Raw genomic sequence first — 17,679 nt, 5'->3', positions numbered from 1 at the left:
TTTAGAATTCAAAATAAATATATTATTTTAAAAATAAAGGGACTACCATAACCTAGTATAGGACTAGTGTCTGCATGTATTTTTAGATGCTCACAAATCAGTTAAAAAAAAAATAAAGACATCAACCGCTTATTCCATTTTCATGAACAGACTGTTCACAGAAGAAGAGACTTGAATGTCGAGAGCACATTGAGAAATGTAGCTTCTCAACCTCATTAGCCATCAGAGACTACAGATACCATTTCATAATCATCAGATGGGCACAATGGAAAAGTCTGCCAGTACAAAGTTTGGTGTGGATGAGAATCATCAGGGGCCACTCATACTTTCTTGGTGGTGTAGACATCGGTATGATTTACCAATTTTAAATTTAAAAAATAAAAAAAAATTGATATAAACATGGATACACGTTAAATTTTATGTACGTATAAAATCTCAAAAGAGTTAACAGAATGTCTTGGACAAATTTTTATGGCAATACATTTTGTTTTGCTTCATATTATGAATAGCATCATAATATTCCATAACATGGATACACCGTAATTTTATTTTACCACTTTTTTATTGATGCACATTTAGGCTGCAATTACCATCCCTATGCCTGACTTGTGTTCACATGTTACTATTTCTATAAGACGAATTCTGAAGACTTAAATTTCTCTTTCAAGGGATAAGCAGGGTACTGTCAAAATGCCTCCCACAAAGCTTTGACCAACTTACAGTGCCACGAATGGTACATGATAATCCAGTTTGGGGCATCCAAAGCCAACATTTAGTGTCAATCTTCTTCATCTTGATTAAACGGGTACATAAAAACCTATTGTTGCTATGTGATATCACAGTTCCTTGATTACCAATAAGATTTAACATTGTTCATGTTTATCAGCTATCAATGTATCATCACCCCTGAACTGCATGTTCCTATCACTTATACACTTTTTATTGGTTATATCTTTTCTTATGGATTTGTGGGAGACATACATACATGTTTCAACAGCTGTATGCATTGCAATATCTTCTTGATGGCTTGCCTCTTAGTTTTATAGGTGTCATGTTACATGGAAAGATTACACTTTTGTCAAATTTATGAAACTTGGCTTTACTGTTTATATTTTTCATTTTGCTCAAGGCGTGTTTTCCTATCGTGAAGTTATACATATTAGTCTCCTATGCTTGCTTGCGAAGGCTTTGAAGTTTTGTTTTTCGCATTTACATTATTAATCCAACTGGAACTGGTTTTGCTTAGGATAGTGACATACACATAGCAGGAATCTAATGATACATTTTTTCCCCTGGTAGGTGACCAAATATCTCAGTGTCACTTATTGAAAAATCTCTCCTTTCCCTACTGATCCACAGTGCTATTTTGCCCGACATCAAGCTTTTGCACACGCACGAGAACGTAATTGGACTATGTATTCTCTTCCATTGGTTAATTTGTCTTTCGTTGCACGTAACACCAGCTGTATTACTCTCTCTGACTTTATAATAATTGTTCATATCTGACCAGATATAAACCAACGAAGCCTTTAATGTTAGTCTTCTTTTTCAGGCTTGTCTTGGCTATTTTGGAGTCTCTGTTTTTCCATACACATTTTATAGTCAGCTTATCAAGTTTCTCGGAGATTCTGTTGGAGTTTTGACCAGAACTACATTGAACACACAGTTCTATCTGGGGAGAACGGATGTATTTTTGGTGTTGGATCTTATTATACCTGAATATGTATCTTTCTCATTTGATTCAAACTTCTTTATTTTTCTGTCATTTGATGTTTTCTCTCTGTAAATGCTTTGTACATATTTCACTTGATATATTCCTAGGTACGTTACGTTTCTTTACAAAAAGTATCATTTAAATATTACATCTCTAATTGTTTTTGATATCTGGTTTTAGTTATAGCTTCTTTTCAACACCACACCATAGACATTGTTGTTATTATTTCATGGATTCTAGAGACCATGTTTGTTTATCCGCATATTTCCAATCTCTTTCCCTCCATTCCTCCTTACATCTCAGAGCTTGCTTCTGGAGTCGTTTTCCTCCTGATGCACACCCTTTGCAAGTTCCTTTAGTGACAATCTAGAGGAAGTCAATTCTCTGTTTTATTTTCTCTGAAATGACATTCTTTCTCCCTTGTTCTTGCAAGTTCGTTGTGCTGGGCAAAGTAGCATGTTTTCGGTCATCGTCCCACTGTTGCTAGCAGTTGACTTCTTATTCTAAGTGCCTTTTTCCCCCCTCGCTGATTTTGAGTCTTTGCCTTCGTCTTTGGTGTCTATAAGGTGTGTTACTGCCCTCGTATAGAGCTTTCAGCGTCCGAGGTCACATCTTTCATTACTTCTGAAAATACACAAAATTCTCTGGGACTCTACGTCTGTGTTAGAGTATGTATTAATATCTCTTTACCTCCTGTCTGCATAGACACAATAATCTCTTCAGATCCCTCTGCGTGTCTGTATAGTTGTCTATTTAACCCATGCACCAAGTTAATTTCAACTGTTACACTTTTGGTTTCTAGAATTTCATTTCATTTAAAATTTCTTTTTCAGGGGCGCCTGGGTGGCTCAGCCAGTTAAGAATCCTACTTCAGCTCAGGTCATGATCTCATAGGTCATGAGTTCAAGCCTCTCATTGGGCTCTGTGCTGACAGCTCGGAGCCTGGAGCCTGCTTCAGATTCTGTGTCTCCCTCTCTCTCTGCCCCTCCCCTGCTCACACTCTGACTCTCTCTCTCCCAAAAATAAATAAACATTAAAAAATAAATAAATAGGGGCCCCTGGGTGGCTCAGTCAGTTGAGCAGTCGACTTCAGCTCAGGTCATGATCTCATGGTTCTGTTCATGGGTTTGAGCCCCACGTTGGGCGCCGTGTTGACAGCTCAGAGCCTGGAGCCTGCTTTGGATTCTGTGTCTCCCTCTCTCTCTCTACCCCTTGCCCACTCACACTCTGTCTCTGTCTCTGTCTGTCTCTCTCTCAAAAATAAACATTAAAAAATTTTTTTAATAAATGAAAATAAAATTTCTTTTTCATATGTGCCCACTCATATTTGATGGTCTTTTATTTCTTAACCATTTTTAAAATGAACATGTTTTATTACTTTAAACACTGAAAATAGGTATTTCATATTCTGTAAAGTTCAGATTCTTGGATCCTTGGAGGCTTGTACCTGTTGACTGATTTTGCTGACTTTAACTCTTGATGGCTCATTTCCACACGTATTTGGACATTTCTTTCAATTGTGAGATAATGTTCAATTTAACTTAATTTTTTCGGAGTCTTCAAAGTCCAAATTGAGGATGTTTCTCTCAAAAACACTTGGCTAGCTAGAAAAAAGGCATTTACTGCCCAGGGACACGTAGCCCACTCTTGGGTACAGATTTGAGGAATGTCAGGTTCAGCTTCCCTACTTTGCGGTGAATTCAAATCTTTTTGTACCACATCTGTTACCACTCACTAGTTTGGTTTTATTTCTTTAGAAAACCTTGTATCTTTTGAGATATTTCTTAATTTTTCATGTGCGTTCAAATCTCATGAACACTGACATCTCCATGCATTAAAATGGAAAACTTTGGGTCCTGGTCCCTTTTTACTGGTAGTTTAGAATCACCTTCTTCAATTTCTTTGATGATTACTAGTCTGTTTAGGCTTCCTGCCTTTTATTGAGTCTATATTGGTAATTTATATACTCCTGGGAAATTTTACTTAGGCATACAACAAATGTTTGTTAAATCAGTAATATACGCACTGATGGGTGTAACAACAGATTTATACCATCTGAAGGAAATAAGAGATAAGCTGAGTGGACCGCCAGTGGATGGGGTTTAAAAACCCTAGTCCTGAGATTAGGCAATGATTCTCACACTGGCCACGGATCACTGAGGAGAAGTTGCTCTAAATACGTCTGGTCTCTAGGAAGCTAGAGTATAAAGCATTTCCCTGCATAGTGTGCCTGGGACTAAAGGAGCCTTTTTTGGAAGAACCCACTTCTATGTCCTTAGTAATTCACAGGACCTATGACTACGGACTGTAGAGACATTGCCAGCTACCCCTCAGCAATGTGTAACTCCCACTGGAATTAAGTAGTGACTTGAGAATTTTAGCAAACGGGCTGAATTCAGACTACATCACATGCCTGAAGAGCCAGAAGGAGAAATTCGAAGAATTTTATGTATGCCCGAGGGTGTGGTGTGGTGTGGTGTGTGTGTGTTGACGGTAAAACTCTCACCTGGCCTCTATTGACGACCATTTTAAAGGCTTAAAGGTGTATTCTTCCTAAAAGGGCTTCAGCATTTGCTCACCATTTTAGCAGCTCTTGAATTTCCACTGGGATCTCATCGTAATATTTGTCTAGATTACTTTTTAAGAAGAACAAGGAAGTAAGATGAGTCAGACACGGGGGGCTATTTAAAGAATTCTCTTTCCAAAGAGTAGGATGCGTGAAAGTGTTCTCAAACTGGAGTTTTTTCAGGTTAAGCTTCAAAATCGCAGGTGGAAAAGTAGTCAGATCAGTCCCGTTAACATTCAGATTTTCAAGTAATCTGTAAATAAAGGAAACCAAATTTAAAAGGTGTTTATGCAACTCATAATACTGAAATAAAATTACGTCCCAATGTTCCGGAAAATTAGCATCAAACTTAGCAATAACATACAAGTGTTTAAGAACTTCTTTAGAATCAGAGAATTAAAAAGCAATTGAAACAGTATATTATGCCAATGAGTGCGTTTGTGTGAATAGCAAGAGTTAAAGCATATGTTTTGGATCTTTGCAACATGTCATTATGGAAAAAGAAATACTATAGCATAATGATACAAAGAAAGGATATACATTTGTTGAGCAATTGAACACCAGTACCTATTTTTTCATCCAAACCTCATCAAAACGGTGGAATTAACACCATCAGACGTATCATGTGCTATGTTGCACACGGATTTTCATCACCCGAGTCCCCCTGGTTTTTACTGTGTCTGTTGCTTCTGAAGCCCTGATTTCTTTGTTCAAAGAGAACCAACCTTACTGATTTTCTCATTTATACTACTTGTCTTGATGGTGTGTTTTACAGCCACTCATCTCCTTTGTAATTAGTGCTGGAGACAGGCAGAAAAGTATCTGTTTATGAGGGTCACATAAACACAAATCAAAGGCTGGTCCAACTTGTCAAGTGTGCTGGGAGTGAAGACGTTGAAATGACGACTTTTGAAGCGAGGGGCTCCTGGGAGCTCTGGAGTCTGTCTCATGTGCTCATGTGCAGCCTCGTTTCTTGTCCACACAAACTCTTCAGTTCTGACTCCTGACAATACTAAAACATGATCGGGGCGCCTGGGTGGCTCAGCCAGTTGAGCATCTGACTCTCGATTTCGGCTCAGGCCATGATCTCACGGTTGGTGGGTTCGAGCCCCACATCCGGCTCCGCGCTGACAGCACGGAGCCTGCTTGGGATTCTGTCTCCCTCTTTGCCCCTCCCCTGCTTGCTCTCTCTTTCTCTCTTTCAAAAATAAATAGATAAACATTTTTTAAAAATAGTATTAAAATAGTAAAGAAAAATGTTTGCGTGTGTTTGGGGGGAAAGATAGCCATTAATTTTTTTTTTTTTAACGTTTATTTATTTTTGAGACAGAGAGAGACAGAGCATGAACGGGGGAGGGGCAGAGAGAGAGGGAGACACAGAATCGGAAGCAGGCTCCAGGCTCCGAGCCATCAGCCCAGAGCCTGACGCGGGGCTCGAACTCACGGACCGCGAGATCGTGACCTGAGCCGAAGTCGGACGCCTAACCGACCGAGCCACCCAGGCGCCCCAAGATAGCCATTAATAGACTGGGAAAGTACAGTAGGGTTTCAAAATTAATAAGGCAGAAAAAAAGAATAAGTAGCGTCTTGAAAAAATCACACACACATATACACACAGAAAGAAGGCAAATAGGAGAAGGAAGAAGGAAATAAATAGTAAATACAAAGTAAAATGGAGGGCAAAAATTTAAATATATCAGTCCTAACAAATGCGAACAGGTTGAATACTCCTGTTTAAATATAAAGATTGTTACATGGGATATAATGACTGGTACAAATATTAGAAAAGCAGAGACAAAATTATCTCACTTTACTGAGGCTAAGACTATCCTCCTAGAAAGCCAAAGAAAATCCAGTAAAACTGAACCAGAATGAAGATAAATGGAGTTATATAACTTGATTTTAAATTCATGTAAAGAAGGACATAGCTTTTCTCTATTCTGTACTGGCAATAGTCAGCTAGAAATAAAAATTAGAGAAAATGTTACATTCATAATAGCAACACAATTATAGAATACTTAGAGGAAGTTAGTAATAAAGATAAAGGACTTATGTGAAATGAGTCATAAATTCTTTTTTTTTAATTTTTTTAGTATTTATTTATTTTTGAGAGAGAGCAGGGGAGGGGCAGAGAGAGGGAGACACAGAATCTGAAGCAGGGTCCAGGCTCTGAGCGGTCAACACAGAGCCCGACGTGGGGCTCAAACCCACAAACTGTGAGATCATGACCCAACCTGAAGTCAGATGCTTAACCGACTGAGCCACCCAGGTGCTCCCAGTCATAAATTCTTATAAAGGACATAAAACAAAATCTAAACATATGAAACATTATGCTGTGTTTTAGGATGAAAAGATTTAGTAACATCAGAAATATAAATTCTTCAGAATTTATATGTAAACTCAAGACAATTCCAATCGAAATTTCAATTTTGTGTTTATATTTTTTGGGGGTGGAGGGGCTTGGAATTATATTAAATGATCTTAAAGCTCATGATATAAAGAGAATAGGTTTTTTAAAAAATGTTTATTTATCCTGAGAGAGAGAGAGAGAGAGAGAGAGAGTAGGGGGGAGAGGCAGAGAGAGAGAGGGAGAAAAGAATCCCAAGCAGGGTCTGCCCTATACGTGCAGAGCCCAACTCGGGGCTCGATCCCATGAATCGCAAGATCGTGACCCGAGCTGAAATCAAGAGTCAGACACTTAACCGACGGAGCCACCCAGACACCCCCTAAAGAGAATAGTTAAAAGATTATTATTGAAAAATAGTCTCCCTATTAATTGTTAAAAATTATTCTAGGGGCGCCTGGGTGGCTCAGTCGGTGAAGCGTCCGACTTCAGCTCAGGTCACGATCTCGCGGTCTGTGAGTTCGAGCCCCGCGTCGGGCTCTGGGCTGACGGCTTGGAGCCTGGAGTCTGCTTCCGATTCTGTGTCTCCCTCTCTCTCTGCCCCTCCCCAACTTGTGCTCTCTCTGTCTCTCAAAAATAAATAGATGTAAAAAAAAAAAAAAAAAAAAAAAAGATTACACGATGTATGTGTATATCCTTACCCAAAATAAGTGAAGACTGATAAGAACACAGGTTCACACACAGAAAAATGAACAAGGTTCTCTCATCATTCTATTACGTAGCCATCAGGACAGCTTTTAGACAACCACTGAAAAATTTTATGTCTTAAAATGTTATGTCTTAAAAATACCAATCATTCAAATTCTGTTTTTGTAAACTTTATGCTTTCACATATTATGTTTTATGACCATTCAATATATGAACGAATTCAATTTTCTCCAACACAGTCATTACCAAATATACCCTTACAGGGCATATGACTGTGTGTACTTAGTACTTCCCAAATACCTGAGTTTCTGGATTTTGTTTGGGATAGAAGGAATACTATTGTAGGAGATATCAAGTTCCTCAAGATGAGCCAAAGAAAATAACCTCAAATAGAAAAAAGAAAATGAAATTAAAAATGACGACATGTTTGTCATTACTGGGCATGAATGAAGAATTAAATATTTGAGTAAAGAGGTAAAAGTATTAGAGAAGCTGTATTTTTCTAAGATCTTATAATTTATGGACTTCTTTTCATTATAGGCAGTGTAATTACAATCCAAGTTCCTCAAATAAACCATTTATCCTTTAAGACTGCCTTGAAATGTTTGGAGTGGATAAAGCTCCACGCAGAAAAAGCCACCTGAGAAATGTCTAGCACATTCGGATATATTATTTTCTTGGTTGCTGTATTAGTTTCCTAGGGCTGACATAACAAATGTCACAGCCAGGTGGCGTGGAGCAAGGGACATGTACACTCTCACAGTCCGGGAGGCCAGCGGTCCGAAATCAGGGTGTTAGTGGAGCCAGTTCTCTTTCGGAGGCTGTGAGGACCCTCCAGGTAGGCTTTGGGATGGAGAAGACAAGAACCAAGAAAGAAAGAGGCAAAAAAAAAAAAAAAAAAAAGGAAAGGAAAGGAGACATTCTGGTGATGTCATTACCCCTTAAACAAACAATGAAAACATATTTCATGAACAAATGCTATCTCAAGGCTTTGGGGAAAAGAAGACACCTTTTGGGTTTTTGAAATGATTTATCAGCTTTATTTTACAAGAAAACTGAATAGACCCATCAAAGGGCTTCCCGTGGTTACAAGACTTCAAACACTTAACCTGAGAGAGTTGATGACACCTCTACGTTGTATGATCAGGGGCATAACTCTAACTGTAGGGGGCCTAACGGCAAGGGCATAGCTAGGATGAGAACCCCTTTCTTTGTGCCTCCAGAGCCTAGACTTTCCTCTCTGCTTTTGCTTTACAACAGATGCCCTAAGCAGCTCAACACAAAATCGTAGCAACAAAAAATTGGGCCTCAGGGAATTTGTGCTGTGCTGTCAATCTTCCCCTAATACACATACAGAACCTGTTATCTAATAAAATATATACGGCTTTATTTTAGAAACACTAGTATTATTGAGAAATAGCTCCTTAAAACTTTTTGACTATAACCAATGGTTAACCAATAGTCCAAACTAATTTGCTTAATCTCTAAATAGTGAATAATGTTGACCCTCTACTTACGAACAAGTTGTAGTTGCTTTAGGAATTTTTATATTCCTGGGCGCCTGGGTGGCCCAGTCAGTTAAGGGTAGGACTTGGGCTCAGGTCATGATCTCATGGATAGTGAGTTCAAGCCCCGCATCAGGCTCGTGCTGACAGCTCAGATTCTGTGTCTCCCTCTCTGTCTGCTCCTCCCCTACATGTGCCCCCCTCCATCTTTCTCTCCCTCTCTCTCTGTCTCTAAATTAACATTAAAAAAAAGAATTTTTACATTTTGCTTATTTAAAATTTTTTTTAAATGTTTATTTACTTTTGAGAGACAGAGTGTGAGTGGGAGAGGGGCAGAGAGAGAGGGGGACACAGAATCTGAAACAGGCTCTAGGCTCTGAGCTGTGAGCACAGAGCCTGACGTGGGGCTCGAACTCACGCAAAACGGTGAGACTATGACCTGAGCTGAAGTCAGACGCTCAACCGACTGAGCCACCCAGGCGCCCCTACGTTTTGTTTAAATGACAGTTATGGTTATTAAAGCTTGTAATTCTAATTATAGATTATCAAATGTAAGTTTATATTTAGATGCATATATAGGTACATACACATACATATATGTGTCTTTATATGTACATATATATAGGCAGTTTGTGTGTGTGTGTGTATATGTGTGTGTGTGTATACATATGCAGGGTTATGTGTGTGTATATATATGTATATATGTACACACAGATTAGTGTACACACATATATTACTTAGCTCTGTTCACCGGGACTGTCTAGAAGCAATGTCATCACCATAGCAATGGGACATCCAGCACTCAGATCTCAGTTTTTAAACACCATCTTTCAATAAAAAAGAAACAGGGTTTCCCAAGAGAAATAGATGCTTCTAGTATCAAGGCAGAGAAAATACAATTTATGTTACTGTTAAAAAATATAGATGATTTAAACAGAAATAAAATATACACAAGGCAGTATTCTTACTTTCTTAGTGTTTATGTTTTTATATATGTGTAATGTATGATGCGTATATACACATTTTTATACAGAAATGGTATAACTTCTATATGCTTTTTGTTCTTTTAAATGACTGAATAGTGATACAGTTTATGAATATAGAATTTGTCAGATTGTTAGTTATAAACAATGCTAGGTGAACAGGCTTATAAATGAATTTTGATGCGGTTCCTTAATTGCTGTGAGAATCTTTACAAAATGTTGTTCAACTATTTAAGAGCCCCTGTCCCTTTGCCCTTTACCCATGTTCAATTTGTTAAACTCTAACTTGAAGAAGTATCTTGTTTTGCATTTGGTTACAGTTTTGGTTTAAAATTTTCATTAGGGGTTAAATAATTCCCTGTCCCTGTGTGGGGGAGGGGGAGGGGGGAGGAAACCCATCTCTCTCATACCCAAATATCAACATTCCTATTACAGAATCTTCGGTATTATACTAGCTAATTTATTAGTTTACAGATTAGGAAATTGAGACCAGGAAGCTTAAGTGACTTTCTCCAGACAAAACAGGTCATTATCAATTTTGAAGTTAAAAGTCTAGATTTCCTAATTCCACATACAGTGTCCTTTCCAAAAAGGCTGTCAAGGGATAGGTGCAAATTTCTCACTTGAGCCTCTTTATATGATATGTATTCTTTTAATCTATACTCAGATAATCGATCTCTAGATGAACGCTCTAGCCCCCATAAGAGTTGACATCTATGTAGCTGGTAGGATTCCTTTCAACACAATAACAAGAAGCAAATCAGTGAATCAGAACAAAATGCGAATTATTCGATGGCTAACAAGTTGCCAGCTGCTTTCAAACGGGAAATTGATCGCTTTCTAAATAGTAAATTCTTTTCTGTGTTTATAATCTCAGGCTATCGACCTTACCCAGGTGGAAGGGTCGTGATCAAATTAAAGGCGATGCTGAAAACTCTAAGGAACTTAAGCTGTTGAATTTCAGAAGGGATTTCTTTGATAGGATTATTTCTCAGGAATAGTAGTTGTAAATTTTTAAGACAAAATATCTGAGGAACAGAAAAGAGAAACAAATATGAGTGGCATGATAAAGTATAAAAGTCTCTGTTTGGGGCGCCTGGGTGGCGCAGTCGGTTAAGCGTCCGACTTCAGCCAGGTCACGATCTCGCGGTCCGTGAGTTCGAGCCCCGCGTCAGGCTCTGGGCTGATGGCTCGGAGCCTGGAGCCTGTTTCCCATTCTGTGTCTCCCTCTCTCTCCGCCCCTCCCCCGTTCATGCTATGTCTCTCTCTGTCCCAAAAAGAAATAAAAAACGTTGAAAAAAAAAATTAAAAAAAAAAAAAAGTCTCTGTTTGTTACAATTTGTAAGCCCTTTGAACTACCATAGTAGAATCAGCAAAAGAACATTAACTGGCTGTATTATTTATCTCTTTTTACACTCTTTTCCAGGGCATCATAAGTGGCGATTTTTTGGTTATAATTATTATTAGTAAGACATTATTCTTGAAAAGACAGTAAAATCAAAATCAAAATTAAAATTAAAAGAAATTATTGCAATATATACCAATGATAAAAATGGACTCACTTCTGTGGGAAAATAACGGATCTCATTAAAGGATAAGTTAAGATATATCAATTGGGAAGCCAACGGTGTTAAGTCTGGACAATTCATAATAAAAAAACCCTGAAAGAAAATGACAAGAGATTAGAGGTGAATCATTAACAAGGCACAAAATATTTTATACTAAAGTAAACCAAGCAAAACAACGAGCACATGATCTGAGTGACGGTGTTTATCACAACACACAAACGAGCCTATATTCACCTTCCATTCATGTATTTTAGTCTATCATAATAATAATTTCTTAATTATGTGAAGGACAGAAACGAAATAGAAACACCGCTAAGCATTCATGTGTGTGAGAAGTATAGTGTTACATGTGTGGCAGGAATTATTTTCATTAATAACAAGCAAACATGGCTTGCGTGTCCACTATATGCTGAAAAGTTAGTAAATATATTTTACATTCAATTACATCTTTTATCTTATTTTGTCATGTTTCTGCTTCTATTTCTCCCTAGTCTCGCTGTTAATCTAACAGCTAAAATTTCTTACTGAAATATGCCAACTCGGAATGAAGAAAACTATGTCCTGTTATGAACTAAATGTTTGTGTTCCCGCCATATTCACATGTGAAAGCCCCAACCCTCAGTGTGATGCCATGTAGAGATGAGGCCTGTGTGAGGTAATTAGGGTTCCACGAGGTCTGAAGGGTGGAGCCCTTCTAATGGGGTTAGTGCCCTTATAAGAACAGGAGGGGACCAGAGCTCTCTCTTTCTACCATGTGAGGATATAGGAAGAAGTCTGCTGTGAGCAAGAGACCTCGAACCAGGAAGCGAGTCAGCTGACCCCTCAATGCTGGACTTCCCAGCCGCCGGAACTGTGAGAAATGAACATTCGCTGTTGAAGTCGTTCAGTCTGTGGCATTTTGTCAAAGCAGCCGGAACTGATTAAGACACGCATGTTGCCCCCCCCCCCCCCCCATATCTTTAATGCTCCAGGAGAGTGGAAACATTTGTTTCTTCAGGATCGGAGACTCACTAATGGTCACCTGGCTGAACCAAGGGACTCCATTGCTCAGCTCGTAGAGAAGGGAGACGTCGCCATAGTGCATCAGGCTACGCCAGGTAGCGTATAAGACTGAAAAGGTTCACGGCTAAAGAATCTTGAAGTTGAAAGTGCTGGTTTCAGAACTGAGATTTTACTTGTTTGTTTGTTTGTTTGTTTACGTTTTTATTTTTTACCGAGAAAGCACGAGCTGGGGAGGGGCAGAGAGAGGAAGCGAGAGCATCTCAAGCAGGCTCCATTCCCAGCGCAGGGCCCATGGAGGGGCTTGATCTCACAACTGTGAGATCACGACCTGCCAAAATCAAGTGTCCGACGCTTAACTGACTGAGCCACCCCGGGCGCCCAGAGACTGACCTTGTATTAAAGTATTACTATTGGTAAACGTGTATATAGACAAAAAAGAGGCGTTCTTTTTTTCCTGTCATTAGACACTCCTCTCTGCCGAACTGGTGGGTACACTTATGTAGTAGAAACGTGTCTGTCGTAGTCTCCAATCACTCCACTTACTGTGCCAACAATTAGCGCCTTTACATTTCCTTCTGCCTTGGAAAGTGCTTCCCCCGTTTCCTTCCATGAACTGCCTTCTCACTTCATTAGTGGCCTGCGTATAGTCAGCCGTCAGCTCACAAGGCAGCTGACCAGAAAGGCCTAACCAACCTGTGATAAATAGTGGCCTCCCAAACCTGTTTGCTGTGGTTATCATGGAAGGGTCTCGAAGAACTAAATAGCGCTGAGAATGTGGAGCCTTTCCCCATCTCCCGAGCTGCTCTAGCGACCTTTAAGTGCTTAGACCCTGAGTCTGTATCATACTATTCGGTACACTTGTTTTGTGTAAATTTTGTTCATATAAAATCTACTTCTTTTAATAAGGCCCTGAAATAAATAAGGAATTATGACGTTTGATTCGTCTGTGTCGCCCCCACAGAACTCTGGATTCTACTCTGGAGTCAAATATTTTTTTAAATAATATTTATAGCCGTGGAAATAATTTTTTTTCTTGACTAGCTTCACCCAGCTCTTTAAAAGCTACATTCTCGGCGCCTGGGTGGCTCAGTCGGTTAAGCGTCCGACTTCAGCTCAGGTCACCATCTCGCAGTCCGTGAGTTCGAGCCCCGCTTCGGGCCCTGGGCTGATGCCTCAGAGCCTGGAGCCTGCTTCCGATTCTGTGTCTCCCTCTCTCTCTGCCCCTCCCCCGTTCATGCTCTGTCTCTCTCTGTCTCAAAAATAAATAAACGTTAAAAAAAAATAAATAAATAAAAGCTACATTCTCTCTCCATTTGAAGCAAGGATGAGCAAACCACACTTTGCCAACTGTTTTTTTCTAAATAAAGTTTTATTGGAACATAGCCGTGCCCATAAGTTTAAGCATTGCATATAGCTGCTTTTGAACTATCGAACAGAGTTGAATACTTGTGACAGAGACCATGCAACCCTCAAAGCCTAACGTTTTACGATCCAGCCCTTTACAGAAAAAGCTTGCCAACCTCTCATTTAAAGCAATTCGCTCCGGGGACACCTGGGTGGCTCAGTTGGTGAAGTGTCTGACTCTTCATCCCGGCTCAGGTCCAAATCTCACAGTTCATGAGTTTGAGCCCCACATCCGGCTCTGTGCTGACAGTGCAGAGCTTGCTTGATATTCTCTCTCTCTCCCTCTTTCTCTGTCCCTCCCCCACTCATGCTGTCTCTGTCCCTCTCGAAAATAAATAAACTATAAAAAAAATTTTTTAAATAAGATTTAAAAAAAAAAACAAAGTAATTCACTTCAAAACCAGATAATCTGATATTTTTACTTCTAATGGTTGACAATCTTATTTCAAAACAACCTTCCCACTGAAACCGACAGGGTAAACAAACACAACACAATAAAGGCTTGGGGAATTACCAAGGGTAGCTAGGATTTCATAAACCAAACTTCCAGAGAGGAGAGAATCTCAGGGAGGTAAACCCGACGCTCAACACTACTTTTCTCCCGAAGTCATTTGCTTCATCAAAAGCTGTGGTCAAGAGGCTGAATAGAATCATAGCCAGCCTAATTAGGGCTAGAAAGATAAAAACTGGAGTTCAGGGCTTACCAAAGACGAGGGGGGCCTCCGACTTGGTATGAAAGGGCCGAAAGGCTACAGCCTTAGGAGAAAAGGTTAACAGGAAAGCTCTACAAGATTGAAGCTCAGATTAAAATAAAGAGCTTTCGAAGCTTCTGGTCCAAGGTGGCAGTGTAGAAAGTCCCTGAACTCACCTCCTCCATGCACACACCCAATCTACACACACCTACTCAGAGAGCAATTCCTCCTGAAGAAGAACCGAGGGCTGACTGAACAGCTTCTGCACAACAAAAGATAGAGAGACCACGTACAGAACATCAAAGGAGATGGAAATATTGTGACGAAGGCAACCCGCGCCCTCCACGCACTGCAGTGGGATAGTACTGAGGGACCAGGAGCAGATTCATCTGCTCCGAGGCACAGAGGAAAAGCCTGGGTTTAACTGGAACAAAAAGGAACCAGCACGAGGACCCTGGCAAACCGCGGGAGAGCCGCTGGAGCTCTGGAACTCTCTCTGGGTTTGTGGGGCTGGTAAGCGCCATGGTTGATGCTCCCCCTCCACCTCCATAGCGCAGAGGGGAGCAGGCCCCGCTGGTGGCCCCAGGCCCCCAGCTCTCACCAGCCCCAGGCTCCCGGGGACACAGAGAAAAAGCCGCGGTTTAAAGGAGCAGCTAGAATAGAAAAGATTTAGCCCTAGAACGCTGCCAAATGGAGGGGGGGCTACTGGAACTCTTTCTGGGTCGGAGGGGCTGGTGAACACCACGTTTAACATTTCCCGGCTGCCTTGACAGTGCAGGAAGAAGCAGAGTCTGGGCACCATAGCCGGTGTGCTGTCTCAGCGAGCCCCAGTTCCCTAGCCCACACCAGCCCTAGTCACCCCTCCAAGATGGCCCCAGGATGGTACACACCGGGACACTCCCAGTCAGTGCTACAGGTTCAGCCATCAAGCCAAGGTGACAAGGGGGCAAATCTCTCCAGAATAGGCCAGGCCTGCCCCCACGTCAGCTCCAGATGGCTTGTCAGGGCACCCCCAGTGCAGAGGGCTTTGGGACTTTCTGGCTCATGCCTACTTTGGCCCCAGCATCCCGCCAGGGCCTCTCCCGTGAAAACCACCCCGGGGAACCCCCAGCCTGCACCCTGTATCGGCTCCAGCCACCCCACAAGGGTGACCCTGCGCAGAGTGTCCCGGGACGACCTGACTTGCACACACTTCAGCTTCAGCTGTCCTGCCAATGTGTCCTCTGCATGGAGAATCCTGAGACCCCCCACGCCCCCCCGCCCCCCGCCGGGCCCATACCCACTTCAGCTCAAGCCACTCCACCAGGGCAGCCCCGGCACCAGCTAGAACGATCTTTACAATTATTATTAATAATTATTAATTATTATTATTAATAACTTTATTTCTAATAAAGTTAGAGTTATTTAAGTTATTTAATAAGTTAGAGTTATAAAGTAAAGTTATTTCTAAAAACTTTATTTCTAATAATTTATTTCTAATTATTATATAATTATTATTAATAAATTATTAATAACGATCTATTACAATTACGATCTTTACAATTTCTTTCAACTCCAGTTTACTTAGAGGTATATTTGTTTTCCTTCATCCTCAGTGGGTGTTGAATGTTGTCAAGTTTTTGCATCTATTGAGATGATATTGTTGAGAATAACATTGATTTTCAAATATCAAGGCAACTTTGAGTTTCTTGCAAAAGCTTCATTTAGTCATGATACATTGTCCTTCGTTTTAAAACTTTTCACATTGCAGGATTTGAATTGCTAATATTTTCTTAAGAAATTTTGCACGTACATTCATGAAAAACAGTGGCCCATAATTTTTCTTTCTTACAATGTCCTTGTGTGGCTTTGGTATGAGAGTTATACAGGCATCATAAAATAAGGTGGTGTAAACAGGTTGTATCTCCCTTACATGTTTGGTAGACTCACTGGGGACGACCTATGGGCCTGGAACTTTCTTTGTGTGAAGGCTCTTAATTAAAATTTTAATTAGATTTTTTTACAGATACGAAACTGTACTGGTGTTCTATTTCTTATTATGCCTGTTTCAGCAAGTTGTGTTTTCCAGTGAAGTTTTCCATTTCATCATAGCCGTGGCACTCACTGGGAAAATGTTCATAGTGTTTTATTATTTTCTATTTTAAAGTCTGTGAGACATGCGGTGGTTTCCCCTTTTCTATTTTGATTTTGATATTTAGAATTTTCTTTCCTTTTTCCTTAACCAATCATACTATGGATTTAGAAATTTTATTCCTCTTTTTAAAGAACCAAGTTTTGTCAAATGCCTTTTCTGCATCAATTGAGATGATTATGTATTTTCTCCCCTTATGCAGGAATGTATATTGATTGATTTTCTTATGTTGAATCACCCTTTTATTTCAAGAATAAATGTCACTTGGTTATTATGTATAATCCTTTTAATTTTTTTTTTTTATTCACTTTGCTAGTATTTTACCCAGGAGAATACTTTGCTAGTATTTTGCGGGAGAGGGGCAGAGAGAGAGAGGGAGAGAGAGAATCTCAAGCAGGCTCTGTGCTGTCCATGAGTAGCCCGACAAGGCTTGATCTCAAGAACCACGAGATCATGACCCGAGCCGAAATCAAGAGTTGGACACTTAAGTGACTGAGCCAGCCAGGTGCTCTGCTGAGGATTTTTATCTATATTCATAAGGGGTGTTGGTCTGTGGTTTTCTTGTGGTGTCTTTTGTTCCTTTGGTATCTGGGTTATATTGACAGCATAGAATATGTTAGAGATTATGATATTCTAGTTTAAAAGAATATATATTTGTTCACTCAGATGACCAAAATATATCTCTCATATGTGTATTTGGTCTTCATTCCAAAGTTCCTGGCTCACAGCTTCCCACATCTTTGAAATTTCTAGAGTCCTAAGAGCAATGGGAACATCTTCTGTTCTATTTAATTCCTTGTCCTCCATTCCTGAAACCACATCAGAGCCATAAAGATGAAATGGGTGTCTTGTTATTCATGACAAGCCCCTTTCTACAACTGGGTTTCTGTTAATGAGGCGGCTTGTGGAAAGCCCTGAAGGATGGAGGCTGGTTGCCAGGGGAACCAACCATGTGATTAGAGGGTTGGCATTTTTGGCCTCGTCAACTGCCCTCCTCCAGAGAGGGAAGAGGGGAGGAAGATTGAGTTCAATCACCAAAGGTCAGTGGTTTAATCAATTATG

General features: G+C 40.2%; 1 protein-coding gene across 4 annotated transcripts in view; it reads right to left on the bottom strand.

The window, feature by feature from the left end:
• The window catches only part of LRRC63 (leucine rich repeat containing 63), a 42,819-nt gene that overhangs the window by 1,062 nt on the left and 24,078 nt on the right, over positions 1-17,679 (bottom strand). For 2 of the 4 annotated variants that reach the window (XM_058685216.1, XM_058685225.1), the window contains 4 exons: positions 11,383-11,481; positions 10,712-10,848; positions 7,633-7,716; positions 4,294-4,533 (listed from right to left, as the gene is read on the bottom strand). In XM_058685216.1, coding sequence (XP_058541199.1) covers positions 4,294-4,533; positions 7,633-7,716; positions 10,712-10,848; positions 11,383-11,481 — 560 coding nt within the window. The remainder of the gene's footprint in view (positions 1-4,293; positions 4,534-7,632; positions 7,717-10,711; positions 10,849-11,382; positions 11,482-17,679) is intronic. The other 2 variants (XM_058685233.1, XM_058685243.1) reach the window with 2 other exon arrangements.

Source organism: Neofelis nebulosa, chromosome 1 (genome assembly GCF_028018385.1).
Source record: "Neofelis nebulosa isolate mNeoNeb1 chromosome 1, mNeoNeb1.pri, whole genome shotgun sequence".
Taxonomy (NCBI): Eukaryota; Metazoa; Chordata; class Mammalia; order Carnivora; family Felidae; genus Neofelis; species Neofelis nebulosa.
The sequence above is the reverse complement of the archived record's forward strand: the minus strand, read 5'-3'. Positions and strand labels throughout refer to the sequence as shown.